The sequence below is a fragment of the Lipophrys pholis genome (genome assembly GCF_963383615.2).
Source record: "Lipophrys pholis genome assembly, chromosome: 3".
In the NCBI taxonomy this organism is placed as follows: domain Eukaryota; kingdom Metazoa; phylum Chordata; class Actinopteri; order Blenniiformes; family Blenniidae; genus Lipophrys; species Lipophrys pholis.
Window position 1 is genome coordinate 3,475,055 of NC_137627.1, and position 15,138 is coordinate 3,490,192.

Consider the following 15,138-nt stretch of genomic DNA (forward strand, 5'->3'; position numbering starts at 1 on the left):
CACAGGTGAATTTCTAAAACGATTATGGACATACACTTTATTTTACATTCATATTTTCATAAAAGATGTGAATGTTTTTGTTTCAGGGAAATTTTGATAATTTTTGCCCTCCTTAGTCTATTTTTTTATGTACGTGCGATAAAGTTTCACAGTGCAATCTGGTAATAAATGACCTCATCACATAATTTCAATGTTAAATATAATTTCTCAAATCAACGTGAAACTTCACATAATATTTCAAAACATTTTAACACAGTTTTGTCATCATTTTAACTTTACACAGACACTTCGTAAAGTTAATCATATTTTATAATGTTTCACGTTAGATTCTAATGTTAATACTTTTAGCCAGATACATTTTTACACTGACAATTTATTTTATATGAATAAATATTGATCAATGTTTTAGAGTTTGTCATGTAGTGCTACAATTTCTCAATATAATGTGACACTTTTAAAATCAGTGGTTGTAAAAATGTGTCGCTCTGATAGTTTCGCTGTATGGTTTTAACCTCTGGCGTCATACAATTATATGTAAAATGTGATTATATATAGTTAAAATTATGATAAATATTCACAGTATGATATATATAACGTGTAAATATTTCTTATGTTACATCGTGACAAGGTTTTGCAATATCAAACACAATAAATGATGTAAAAGTGGAATTAATTTCGTAGTTATAACATTTTGACGTAACATTTTACTCTGAATCGACGAGACTAAATATCATGCATTAATCACTTGTTTCATATCATATTTTGGTAAAATGTAATAATGTAGCATTTCAAATTACGGATTAAATAGTTTTATGTCATAGTGTGATATTTTACCATGTAATGATTTAAATGTGATAGCTCCCAGCCTGTTGTTTCTGCTGTGACAGTGTCATACTGAAACTGACTGATCACAATTTGAGAAAAACTTCAAAATGTCGGACAACAAATTACCAAACTATTTTATTTTTCAAAACGTCGGATATAAGTGACCATCGCCTCCTCTGAATACAGCCATTCTGTTTCTGTTACAAATCCTACGATAGGAGAGAGTCACCCAACATGTTTGACTGTAGTTTCATGAACATGTGAAGAAGAAGAGTCGTGTTGTTTTGTCTTATATGTACAGATATTATATGTACAGATATTATATGTACAGGTATTATAGGTACAGATATTATATGTACAGATATTTGTGACAGATGACAGGAAACTCCTACAGCAACGACATTGATGGTTTTGGTCTCAGAAAGTTTGGGTCTTGGATGTTTTAGGTTCACGATGGTGTTGGTCTGGGATAGATTGGATCTACAACGGTTTGGGTCTTGAATTGTTTGGGTCTTGAATTGTTTGGGTCTTGGATTGTTTGGGTCTTGAATTGTTTGGGTCGTGGATTGTTTGGGTCGTGGATTGTTTGGGTCTTGAATTGTTTGGGTCTTGAATTGTTTGGGTCTTGGATTGTTTGGGTCTTGAATTGTTTGGGTCGTGGATTGTTTGGGTCGTGGATTGTTTGGGTCTTGAATTGTTTGGGTCGTGGATTGTTTGGGTCTTGGATTGTTTGGGTCTTGAATTGTTTGGGTCTTGGATTGTTTGGGTCTTGAATTGTTTGGGTCTTGAATTGTTTGGGTCTTGAATTGTTTGGGTCGTGGATTGTTTGGGTCTTGGATTGTTTGGGTCTTGAATTGTTTGGGTCTTGGATTGTTTGGGTCTTGAATTGTTTGGGTCGTGGATTGTTTGGGTCGTGGATTGTTTGGGTCTTGAATTGTTTGGGTCTTGGATTGTTTGGGTCTTGGATTGTTTGGGTCTTGAATTGTTTGGGTCTTGGATTGTTTGGGTCTTGAATTGTTTGGGTCTTGGATTGTTTGGGTCGTGGATTGTTTGGGTCGTGGATTGTTTGGGTCGTGGATTGTTTGGGTCGTGGATTGTTTGGGATCTAGTTTTTAATCTTTTGTCCAACCTTTATCAGATTAGGCTAGGCTCTTAAAGAGATCCTCCTTTCCAGTATTTTCAGTCACGTCACATTGTCGGGTGTTGATACTTTACCTGAATGTCTAAGTTAGACCCTCACGAGTTGAAGTTGGTATTTTCTGGGTCCTCACACAGTATAAAGACGGTATATAAGATGAATGTGTGTGTGGACTATATAAGCCAGTGGGTCCCACCTTCTTTTAATCTCTCGGTTTGCCTCTGAAAACGCTGCAGACCCCCTTATGTGACGATTGGTTATTTGCTATAAGCCATAAACTGGAGCACAGCCTCAATTTCAGCAACATACAAAAGCAGGAAGCTCCCAGATATAAGCAGTTTTTTTTCTTAAAGCTATTTAACGTTGAAGAAAGTGTCTTTTTTACTATTTTTCCTTTTTTGTGCAGATCAGATTTTGTGGGCCTGATTGCCTCACTGACATCCCCCCACCATGAGCGCTGCTGTAGCGCTTCAATTCAAAATGCTTGGAATTAGATCTGAACACTTCAAATGTCTTCTTCACCTGTTTTTGTTGTTTTTGTGCCGTCGTTTAATTGTGTTCTGTCCATTTTCATGCAGGTGATGTGAACACGTTTTTAAAAGTATTTTTGATTCTATTTGGTCTGGAGAAACTTTAAGAGAAAGAGCAAAGAAAATACAAAATGTCCTTGTCTTTTTACCCGTGCAATGCAGTTAACCCTTTATTGTGCACTCTTTGAACGATTTTGAAATTTAGAATTGCTTTTTTCGGGGGTTGAATAATATTTAAAGTCCTTCTTTTTTGTGACTTTTTAAAATCGGCATTTACAGAAACGCATCTAAGTGTTATTTATATGTAATGAAAATCAGCTCAGAAATGTACAACTGACCAAAACATTGTTGTATTTTACATCTTCGTTTAAAAAAAAAACTATTTTAAATTGGTGAAATTTCTCGGTGGATGCCTTAAAAAATCTTTCAAAATCACGTTTTTCTCATCCGAATCACCACATGATACTAATGTCCTAAGAAAATGTTTGAAAAGTGACGTGTCCTTTCTTTTAAAGAGATGAACATATGTTCTTTTGCTCTTTCAAGGGTTAAACAAGATTTTCTTCATGATCCTCCTCCTTGATCGATCTGGCTTTGCCAGGTTTTTGACAAGTCACCTGCCAGTTCGCATTTACCACGAACGCCCAACATTATTAGGTTATATGAGGCAGGAGAAACGTTCATCATCTTAGATTGTGGCTCAAGTTGGTTTCTAATCCGTGTGGATTTTACTTGGAGAATTCACTGACACGTCCTGAAGTCTTGCAGTGGATGTGGACGTTCCCTCCGGTGTGTACCCCCCCCCCCCCCCCCCGGGTGCGTCACTCATGCATCTTTCGACAGCAGACGGCTCGTTTTCATCCCCATTAACAGGAGCCGGCCTGGAAAAGCCGGGCTGGTGTTGCACGTCAAGCTGACTACAAAGAGAAGCGTCCCTTTAATCCGCCTTTGAAACGAGCCGCCGACCCATCTCCAACATCTCGTTACAGTGAACCCTTTAAACGGAGGTCATGTCGAGGCTGCGGGGACGAGAGCCTCTCCCATGGCTGCGCGTTGAGCTCAGGCTGCTCAGCTTGTGGGTCGGAGAGCTGGAAGCTCACAGATTTGGCTCTCGGGTTTTCTGTTACGGCTTCAGGTCTGTGAGTGGCGGAGATCAGACGCTCAAACTGTGCGTTTGTCTGCTTTTATGTGAAGGTCAGGGCACATGAAAGGAAGGAGAGCCGGAGCGACGCAGATGTTCAGATCCATTTAATGTTCCGATGAGACACAGAAGCACAGAACTTCATGTCGGTCGGCACCACGTCGATTCTGCAAGTCTGTTTATAGTCTGATTGTGTAGTTGGGTGATTTCTCCCCCCCCCCCCCCTCTCCCAGAATGCTTTGCAGGCTGCCACAGGCTGAGACAATGATGATATTCACAAGACTTTATATTGTGACATGAAAAAACATGTGAATCTGACAGGATGTAGCCTTTCTCTTTCTCCGTATTCCCTCCATTTGTATGTGTTAATACCTCTACATTACTCTCCATGCATTGTCTTGCCTTCCTTCCACCGTTCAGTTCAAAGAAATATTGTGAAACCTCATGGATTTGCTGTTTCCCTCACAGATCCTATCAATAAATCGTATAATGGGGGAAAAAAACAATCTTCCTTTTTGCTTTGCTTCCTTTCAAAGATGTGTTGGTTTAAAAAAAAAAAAAAAGATGTGGATTGTAGGAGTGAAGGGCCGCTGAAATGAAGAAGAGATCCTCTGATTGTGTGATGATTTGTTGAGAGCTCAGACAGCATTTTTAGAGATTGGGATGAGCAGCATTCACAATAATGCTTATGTTATCATTTTTGTGAATGCTTACAATAAATCCAGCTGAAATTGTCTTTTTTTTTTTACAATTTCGTCATTCACATCATTGTTCACATTATTCATTTTTTACAGTGACGTATAGCTGTAAATGGTACAATCCGGCCAAACTCCCAAAAAATAAAGTCCATCAGAAACTCATTATTTCTACTGAGCACCAGAAACTCTAATATCCACAATCTGATTAAGATATGAGGTTGCAGTGAATTTTCCTCAAACATTGGTTCTAGAAATATGATAATTTGATAACAGTAAATTGTAAATTATTGGTCCATAAACAAATAACTTAGATATATTTCAAGACAATGATTATTTTATTATTACATATTGATCACAACAAGATGTTAATATGATGTCTTGAAGTCTGTTTCACACTCATACTCAAGGTGTAGTGGCACGTGTTCCAAAAGGAAACCAACTTCAAGTTACAAAAGAAAAGTCAGTATAGTTCAGATAATTAACAGTAATAACGTATTTTTTTATGTGAGTATGTATCGCTACATATTATTTTAGTAATTGCAAACTCTATTAGCAAACTGAATGTTCAAAAGCTGTTTTCACTCAAACAACTGGTGGAAATGCCCGAGATGACGAGTAATACTGAAAATACTACCAACAGGAAAGAAGATCTCACAGTGATTGCTCTGACCTGCAGATTGTTCCTGCTGCTTTTTCCAACTGTAAGTGGCAATAGTATTAGACTTTTTAATTTTCTAACTTCAGATAAACTCAATGAATCAATCAATCAATTAAACATCCTAAGAAAAGGAGATCATTAAAAGTCAACCAGTAAGTTATTATTACTGAAACTGCTTGTTGTCACAAAATCTGAATTTTGATAAATACTCTGTAAATAAATATATTACTTTGATTAAAATATTTATTGGGGAGAAGACGGACAGAACTAAACACAGCGTTTCATCGATCCATATTTTTAAAACATTTAAAAAAAATAAAAAAAATAAGGTTCGAGTCTACCGGGACTCGAACCAGTGTCAGAGGACCTGAGGCCCGGTTCAAGGTTCAGTTTGTATTTTAATGGTCTATTACTGACACCTAGCGGCCAAAGGTACAAACAACGACGGAGGTGTTGTAATTATAATTTAATCAGAATATAAAACCTGAGAGACTGAGTGATTGTGGGGGTTAAAACTGAAGCGGTGAAATTAAGAAGCTATTTTTCTTGATCAACATTTATTAATTGTTTGCTTCACGACAGCACGGCGACCGGAAATATGCCGCCAAAATAAAAGCTTACGTAAATCGAATCTGCATCATTTCTGATTAAAAATACTCAACTATAAGACAATACCAAAAGCATATTTATGTATCACGAGACATACTAAGCTGCATCTGAACGTTATTAATTGGCTATATACTTATTTTCTAAAGCTATCGCGCAAACGGAAGTTTTATTTTTCTACTCCAGGACGCCGCTGCGTGCGTCACTACGTCACAGGCACGTCGAAGGAACGTCACATCCTCTTCGTGGGGTCTTTTTTTTTTTGTTTTCCCGGATCCGCCATTTCAGTTTTTTGAAGTTAGTTGTCATCGCTGTGTGGCTCCGAGCTGCGAGTCTGTGGCCGAAAGAGGCGAGAGGCGGTGGAAAAAGCCGAGCAGCGCCGCGCACAGCCCCGCAGCGCCCCGCACAGCCCGCTGGTCCCCCCGCCCCCCCTCCCGGACGCCGCCGAGCCTCCGTGCCCACACGGCTAGCCGCGGATGTCGCCCGTTCCCTGAGCGAGCTCCAGGCGCTAAAGTTTGTGTATGAGTTGAAGGCTCGGCGGGCGGAGAACGGGAGGGAGAGCAGGGAAGGCCCCGGTGAAGCCCCGCAGAAGCCTCGGGCTTTGGAGCGGCGATCATGGCCGGAAATTTTGACGCGGACGACCGCAGCAGCTGGTACTGGGGTCGGCTGAGCAGGCAGGAGGCGGTGTCCCTGCTGCAGGGGCAGCGGCACGGCGTCTTCCTGGTGCGGGACTCCATCACCAGCCCCGGGGACTATGTGCTGTCGGTGTCGGAGAACTCCAAAGTCTCCCACTACATCATCAACAGCATCAGCAACAACCGACAGTCCGGCCCAGGTAAGGGAGCAGGGGGTGGAGGGAGGGAGGGGGGCGGTTTTTCGGGGATGCTGATGTGACCGTTCTTGCATGACTTGCACCAAAAGGAGGTGCGCAGTAGTGACTCCCTCCCTCGCCCCCCCCCCCCCCCCCCTCACCGTGTGGGGGGCACGCCGGGCCAGGCACTGGTTCATGGTCCACATCCAGGTCTGAGTGATCGGGCGGATGTTACACAACAGATTTCAGGCTTCAGGAGACCCCTGGCTGTCCCTGGCGGGCGGTGGAACTTTCTGTATGAATGGAAGTTGTGGCCCTGGCGCATGTTGCCAGGTTTGCCCAATACTTTGATCAGACCTTACCTTCCCTGGCTTAATTTTAGATCTCCATGTGAGTATTGTTTTTTTGTAGAAAATGAGATGGATTTCCTCCATTTCTGTTAAAGTCAACGTTAATGGGAGGAAAAATGGGAGAATAAGGAAACAAGTCTGCTTCCTGGTCATTCTGGAAATCACCAACAACGTGCTTGTGTACACAAATGGAAAGTCCAGATATGTAAGGGCAGACGGGCGTGTTTCACATGGTCTTCCTCTTTCATCGTCCGCTCATCTCTCAACAGGTCTGGCCCATCCGAGGTTCAGGATCGGCGACCAGGAGTTTGACGCGCTGCCCGCTCTGCTAGAGTTCTACAAGATCCACTACCTGGACACCACCACCTTAATAGAGCCCATCAACAAGTCCAAACACCCCACTTTCATGAGCGGCGGCCCCCCGCCGCGCCTGGAGGACGAGTACGTCCGGGCACTCTTCGACTTTCCCGGCAACGACGAGGAGGACCTCCCGTTCAGGAAGGGCGACGTTCTCCGAGTTCTAGAGAAGCCAGAGGAGCAGTGGTGGAACGCCCAGAACTCTGAGGGCCGCAGCGGGATGATCCCGGTGCCGTACGTGGAGAAGTACCGACCGGCCTCTCCCAGCTCGGCGGCAGGACCCGGCGCCCCCGGGGCCCCGCCGCCCAGCATGGGCGTGCTGGGGAACTCTGACGGCTCTGCGGCCCAGTCCGGAGCTCCACTGCTGGGAGACCCCAGCCAGTACGCCCAGCCCACCCCCCTCCCAAATCTCCAGAATGGACCTGTGTATGCCAGGGCCATACAGAAGAGGGTGCCCAACGCCTACGACAAGACCGCCCTGGCTTTAGAGGTAAATTCAACTGTGTGTGGCCTGGTTTCCACTGAGATACTGATATTTCAACAACTTATTCAGCACTCGTGTGTTGCAAAACCAAATCTCATCACTTTGCCTTTAGCCAATACAACTCAAGTGGTAGTTGAGGTCAGTAATAAGAAATCTAAAAGACCACATTCAGAATTCTGTTTTTCTCTCGTTTCTTTCTGTTCCTATGCAAAGATCAGTGCAGAGACACACATCAAGTGTGTCTGCTCTTATCAATCCTGGTGTTTTGGTTCACACTTGAACCCAGCAGGTTATCTAGCAGCCGTGTGTCATGACCAGGGCTGCAGGATATGTTTCAAGTTTATAGTTATCATGATATTACGAAAAAATGCATATGTTGCAGATGGAGCCATTCTGCACTCACGCAGTCCCGCCCACTGTGTAGATGTCCCCCACTTCATTACCTTGAAGTGGGGGAAGCAGGTGAAATATTCTTCAGTTTACAGCTGAATATTTGCATACATGCATGTTGTGATGGCGCTGAAAAAAGACGGGACAAGAGAGGAGCTAAAGAGTTTAACACGATCGACACTTTAACACCCAAGTCTCACTTTGGAGTATCGAGCGTTCCTATGGCAACAAGAAATGGCTGAACTGTCAGCCCTCATAATCACTTTCTATATATAGACTATGGTGATTGTCAGGTGATCGTTATTAATGCACTCCACAGTTCACACATTGAACTTTATTTCTCTTCAACAAAAGCTTGTTTTATGACGAGTGCAGCTGCGGCCCTCCTCGGTAATAACAAAATTCCCTTTTCGCGGTTACTCTTGAATCCGCCAGACATCGTGAAGTAAAACCACCAGGACCGTGTATTGTGGGGCCGCACAATTTATCACAATGTCAACATGAACGATATCACAAAACGTTCACCATTTTCCAGAGCTTTGTTTTCAGAAATAGTCACATTATCAAAGACTGTTGCTCAAAGCAGCATAGAAACCATGTGGTTGAGTTTCTTTGCAGCCATGTAGTCCGTTCCATGTCTCCAGATATGTAAAGTGGCATTAAAGCGTGGCCTGTGCTCATGCTCAGTGTCTGAGGCTGTTAAAGCTCCCGGACGTGAGAGCGGGGGGCTCCCACAGAGAGGGTCATTGGGGGAAGGAAATAGTTTGTGTTTGGGAACAGGACCATTTCCTCTTTGGTCTCTGTGAAGCCGGAGCCACGCTGAGGCAGATCTGAGCGGGCCTCCTCGTCCCGCCACGTTAAGAGTCAGATCCTGGAATCAAACTCTGAAGAGGACAAACTGGGATGGTTTCCACCACTCCCACCTGTGGAACACTTTACTGGCTTGGACCCGCATGAGGCGGCCTCTTTACTCTGCCCTAGTTGAACATTAGTGAGTCAGCATGGCGGCACTGCACAGTTAATAATTAGCTCATGTTTCCTCGTGTTGGAGAAGCTGCTGATTGTAAGGAGCTTTCTGTGGCTGAAGCATGTCCAACTGTGAGGCCTTCTATTCTTTGTTTGACTGGTTTTCTGCATTCAGGGAGCCAAAACCTTCTGACGTCATGAAGTTACAGGTTTATTTAAATGAGAAAGTGTATCTGCAACTTGTATTCTTGCAAAGCTCAAAGTCGAGGCAGGCAGTTTGAGATAAAGCCAGGAGAGATGATAACTGTGACTTTAAAGTAAAGCTCAGCATATTTAGCTGGGAGGGTTCATGTGGTGTAATTTCCCCACTAAATAATCACATTTTGACCATATTATGCTTTGTTTGAGCGTTGTAGCTCATTCTGTGTCAGACATTTTCCAGCTTAGCTTTTCTGGAAGTGCACCCATAGACTTCATTACAGAAAGTTTGTGAACCTCGTCTCTGATCTCTGATTTCCCAAAACATTAGACTGAGGCCACACAATGGAAGAAACACCAACTCTCACCAACATATAAAAGCATGAACCTTTAGATTAAAAGCAATAAGCAGGATTGCAGCGTCTCTGGGTAAATGATATCAACTTAGCCTGAGTGTGGTTAGTACTGCTAGTGGCAGTTATTATAAAAAAAAGCTGGATTTGATGTGGCTTTGCATTGCTCCAGTGGAATTACATGCAGGGTTTGTAACAGAAGGAGCCTACGATGCAGGGGTCTGCGTTGTCCAGTCTCCCTTCAGGAAGACGAACTACCATCTGTCCGGTGACTTTGACTTGTGAGAAACTCATCACGGTTCCTCCTGGTTTTCACGCACATATCAGCACCTCTATTCCAGACATCCTCGACAACATGCTCGCCCATATTGGACCGACTCTCAGGACCAGAGCTGGGATCCATCACTGCTTTTTCTTCAAGTCTGTTCTGACTTCTCGGGGCAAATTTACTGTTTAGAGCCACACAAGAAAGCATTTCAGCATGTTTGGCTTCCTATTCATACTGAGCTTGTGACAATTGGCAATGCAATTATATATTTGCAATGTAGGAATGAGAGTTTTCAAGTGAAAACGACAAACCGTTTTGCTTGTTTGTTGAATGACGATGACGTCGGGGGTCAAGGGTGCAAATGGTTTTGACGCTTTCTGCCTCCGTGTGAACGTAACTGTTCTGACAGTCACTGCACTGTGATCAAAACAACGCCGTCTGGACGTGAAACGTTTCAAGAAAGTGCAACATTAATGCTGTTAATTGTCGATGGTTAAGAACCAGGTCAGCACTGGGGCTGGATTTGAGCCCCCTTTCAGGCCTTGTGTTTGACACCCTTGTTCTAAAGCTACAGCCTGACACGCAAACTCACCGCAAATTCATGACATCCCGAAGCAAAAACCAGACACACGAGCTGAGTCACCGACTTGTCGCCGTCGCTCCTCGTCCCACGAGGATGGAGCCGACGCCGCCGCAGCTTTTAACACAGTAAATCGGTCTCTTAAAGCTTCTTCCAAGCAAAGATCTTGTATTCTAAACTGACTAATCTCTAGTGATTATACTTGATCAATCCCCTTTTCCACATTGACCAGTCCTATTTCAAGAGGTGCAGCAACATTCAAAGGTCTTGCTCAGGGACCCACAGCGGTGAACCCGTCAGCTGTGGGATTCAAACATGCAAACTTCTCATCCTAAGCCGGCTTCTCTAACTTCTAGGCCATCAATGCCCCACCTGTGATGCTCATTAAAAGTGCAGGATGATGTTATTTTTATTTTATGACCAGCAGCTGGAGCCATTTGATTTTTTTTTTGTGTGTTTTCTGAAGCTTTTTTGATTTCCCATCAATATATGGGTCACCGATCGAGCTCTGTGGGTCATGTGACATGTAGATCTCTGTGGATGGTTGGCAAATAATTGATTAGCTGACCCATTATGAACCTAAACATATGTTGTTGTGTGAATCTTGAAGGAAAAACAATTATCAGAAGAGACAAATAATGAGAAAGAAAAGCTGATCATGATCAAAACGCTTCATGTAAACACCGAAGGTTGGAAGAAAATGATCGGAGGCGATTTAATCTGAATAGAGTCCATGTTGAACTTGGGCTGTTTTTCTGTTGATTAAATGAATACTTGAATTATTTGTTCTGTCTTGGGGGGGAAAAAGACAAAGAACCCCCCAGAAAATAGTCTAAATTTAACCATTTTTATTTATTTATTTTTAAAATGTGAAATATATTGTGTTATCATAAGCTATTGGAAGCTTTTAATCCTAATCTTCAACTGTTCATTTCCCCCCTCAAGTTTCTTTCATTTTTTTTTTCCAACAAATACATTTTAAAACAAGGTCAGAACTGATTTATTTTAATGAATGCTCATATTTTCCAAACTGAATCCAAATGTAATGAGTGTCGATCATGAATTAATACAGTAAGACTTTGTTTACATGACTGTTTAAGTGAAAATGCATCGTTTTTGCATTATCGTTTCAGAAAAGTCGTCTTGTTTAAACTGTAACGTCTTAAAAACGATGTACATAGTCGGCAGGCAAGGTGGTGCTGTTGGTTTACCTGATTTCCACTTTCACAGTAAAAGTAACATGTCTCTTATAATTATTTTAAATACTGATGTAAGCTTGAGTTGGCAGCTTTACCTTTGCTTGGATTAAAAAAAGAAAAACATTCATTTGATAAGTTTTGTCAGGCCTGATGCTGAAGCAGATTTTATCCTTCCCTGCAATAAGCATGAATCAGCAGATCAGAGGGGGCTGTACTTATTACCCCCCCCCCCCCCCCCCCCCCCCTCCAAATCTCACCCTGGAATAGTGGGATTTGTTTTGTCAAGACTTATGGGAGCGACCATTTCAAAATACTTTTTTCCGAGTTGATGCATGAATTAAGAGGTAAAAACTGATGATAAAGAGGTTTGCTACATGTATCGCGAAGTATTCATTATCGCAATATTAATATTCAAAATGTACACATTGTGATGAACCGTTTTCGTGCATGGTAATATTTGTACACTGGCTCCAATTTCACTTCATTATTTCAACGTTACATCAAACCTTGTTGCAACGAGTCAGAAACCCAAATGTCAACAACAAACGATCAAAAACAGCAAAAGTCCTTAAACAAAATCTCCCAAAATAAAAACTTACAGAGCCAATTCATTCTGGAAATCAGTGGCAAGAGAAAGAGCACTGTTATCATGAACAACGAAGCTCAAGTATAATTTACTCATTATTTATCGTGAATCATATTGTCACTGCATTGCTCAGCAACATTATTGCATGTTGGTGTGATGTTATGAAGCAATAACTGTCAGTCATTTGCTTTCATTGTTAACTATGTTGGTTTTATTTTATTTTACTTGGAAGGAAATGACAAAAATGTTATGTTGAAAGCTATAAAACGGCTAAAACTGCTGGGAAACTGACTACAATGGTAAAACAGCTGCAAGAGGTAAACCTGCTAAAAATGTATTAAAATGTCTGTTTTAAATAGCAGTCATGAGAATTCAGAAATACAGTGTTTGTATAGCTTTAACTATTTAATCAACTTTATAATATAATTTTGGGCGAGTTTGTTCCTGCAGCCAATCACAGTTCCTCTCCTCTCCCCACCCCCCCCCCCCCCCTCCTGCAGGTGGGCGACATGGTGAAGGTGACCAAAATCAACGTGAACGGGCAGTGGGAGGGCGAATGTAAAGGCAAGCGGGGCCACTTCCCCTTCACACACGTCAAACTGCTGGACCAGCACAACGCCGAGGACGAGCTCAGCTGAGAGCGGACAACCCGCGCCGCTTCCCTGGACACTAGTTATTAGACCCTCACTACTACCCCCACCCCTCCCATTCTGCACATGGATACTCACTCCCCCACCCTCCCTTTTACCTGCACCGAGCGCCCCACGCCCTCCATCCTGACTGACTCGGGTCATGGAGTCCTTTTGTGGATTTTGACACCACCCTGTAGCCCCTCCCTGCCGTGAACACGCTATCACTACCCGCCCCTCAGGAGGACCCCCACACACATAAACATGCGCGTGCGACTCACTTCCTCACCACTTCCTCTTCCTGTGTCGGAGCCAACAGATAAACTGCTTCAGCGCTGCATTCATGTCTCCAGAAACACTCAAAGCAACTCTGCAGTTTCAGAACCGTTACTTAACTTAACATGTCTTTCATGACAGCGATAACACTCAATGCTAAAGCTGGGAGGTGATTAGCGTAACAGAGGACTTAATGCTGTGAACTAAAGCGAATTGAGTTGTGACATTACTTTATAATGCAGGGAAACCACGAATGAAGACACCTGTCCAAATCTTTGTAATACCACTTCTGACCACAAGGTGGTATAGTGAGACACACTCGCTGGTTTAACCAAATATAGAAGCAGCGATCGCTAACAGTGCCTCATTCACACTACAAAAAAATTGCTATATGCAGCACCATCGCCCAGCAAGTTACCATTTTTAAATTCTACTCACTGAGCCTTTGAAGGCAAGAAGTAAAAATTTGTGAAGTTCACAAATCACATAAAACCATGAGAAAATACATTGTGACTTCACCGGGAACTCATCTATTTATTGTATTGCTGCAGGAAGTTACAAGTTCAACAACTAGCACTAGCACGCTCTGTCTTGCAATACCACTTTGGACCACAAGATGGCATGACTGTGGAGTCTAGTTTGTCCTTGATTAATCAGCTTCAGTCACATGACAGTGTCAATAACAGCTCGTATGGAATAATCAGACTCACTAAACTGAGAGGTGTACTTCTCCCCTCTTATACATGTTTTATTCACTGAGCTGTTGGGAATAATATTATTTTGACACTTACATAATGGAAATGATAATTGCAGTTATATCTGCTGACATCTTAGACTTGTAATATCGCTTTTTGCCACAAGATGGTGCAGTGAGTCTGTCAACAAAAACAATGTTTGAAGCTCTTGTGAACTATTTACTAAGACGAAACCTGCAAAGAAAATCAACAATTACTTTATAGAACAGAAAGTGCGCTAACAACAGTCGACACATTGCCTCAGAGAGTTTTGTAACAAACTAATCCTGCAATACCACTTTGGACCACAAGGTGTTTGCAGTGCATAGTTAAAAGTGTCCAGTTTGTTAGCTCAAATGCACTGTGCTGGGTCCACACTGCATGATGGAGACCTACGCTGAGGTCAGCGTGAGTTACATCCTTGAAAAAGCAAACAGATCTCCTCTTATTTGATGTGAATGCAGCGTTATTTTTACATCCTTTTTAACATCATCCGATCCCAAATCGGAAACCAACCTGAGGTTTACAATTCCTCCTGCACATGTCCAGCACTACCACTACACCCCCCCCCCCCCCCCCCCCCCCCCCCTCGTCCTTGCACCAAGTATGGAAACACAAACCCCGAGTCCAGACCAGCAGCTATCGGAGCGACCTCAAAGTAGCCGGAGAGGAGAAACTGCGAAAACCGCGGAGGAAGTGGGAATAAAGGCAACACACTACATCCTCTCACCTCAGCACCCATCACCCTCACACCAAGTAGTCTTTTCTAAGGAGGATTCCTAAAAAAAAAAAACTAAATAAATGAAAAAGGAACATATTGTTATGAAATGATGTGATAAGTGATGGTCATTACATGCAAAATACTGTTATTTTGTTTCATCTTTTGTAGTTTCTTCATAGCTGGTTTCATCAAACGGTTAAACAGGCTTTTTTTTTTTTTTTTTTCCTTTTACCTCGTCCCATGTTCTCATTCTGGATCAAAGTGAATGTAGTTAGCCCCTCTTCTCATGTCAGTTTTCCAAGTAAACCCTTCAGCCAATCAGATCCTGTGTGTTCACATCGCGTACCAGACGACGAGCAGTTTTGTTCGACACCTTCGTCTTTTTCGTTTTGTTGTTTTTAGCATTTGTTAGCACCGGTTAGCTTGTGTTAATCCTCCTTATTTAAAGCCTCATCCTGTCACAAACTACCAAAGGACTTTAATTTCTGCTCTCTTCCCTCTGGCCTTTCTTTTGTGTCGAATCAGTTTGCTCATCCCGACAATCATCACTACGTCATCATCACAGAGCTGCAGCGCCCCACCTGGCCTGCAGGGGGCGCCGCCACCAAGAAAGTTGTTTTTGTTTGTTTCCTCAAAGCTT

General features: G+C 42.6%; 1 protein-coding gene across 1 annotated transcript; it reads left to right on the top strand.

Moving 5' to 3' along the window:
- The first annotated feature begins 5,803 nt into the window (after window positions 1-5,803).
- crk (v-crk avian sarcoma virus CT10 oncogene homolog) lies at window positions 5,804-13,420 on the top strand. The gene is made up of 3 exons (XM_080459955.1): window positions 5,804-6,431; window positions 7,027-7,604; window positions 12,639-13,420. The coding sequence occupies exons 1-3, from the start codon at window positions 6,212-6,214 to the stop codon at window positions 12,774-12,776; spliced, it is 936 nt and encodes a 311-aa protein (XP_080316081.1). The 5' UTR covers window positions 5,804-6,211; the 3' UTR covers window positions 12,777-13,420.
- The last annotated feature ends 1,718 nt before the right edge of the window (window positions 13,421-15,138 follow it).

Bases quoted from the DNA above. Each gene is read 5' to 3' on its own strand.
- crk (XM_080459955.1), top strand. From the start codon at position 6,212: ATGGCCGGAAATTTTGACGCGGACGACCGCAGCAGCTGGTACTGGGGT. The intron at 6,432-7,026 runs GTAAGGGAGCAG...ATCTCTCAACAG, and splicing joins CAACCGACAGTCCGGCCCAG to GTCTGGCCCATCCGAGGTTC. The intron at 7,605-12,638 runs GTAAATTCAACT...CCCCTCCTGCAG, and splicing joins AGACCGCCCTGGCTTTAGAG to GTGGGCGACATGGTGAAGGT.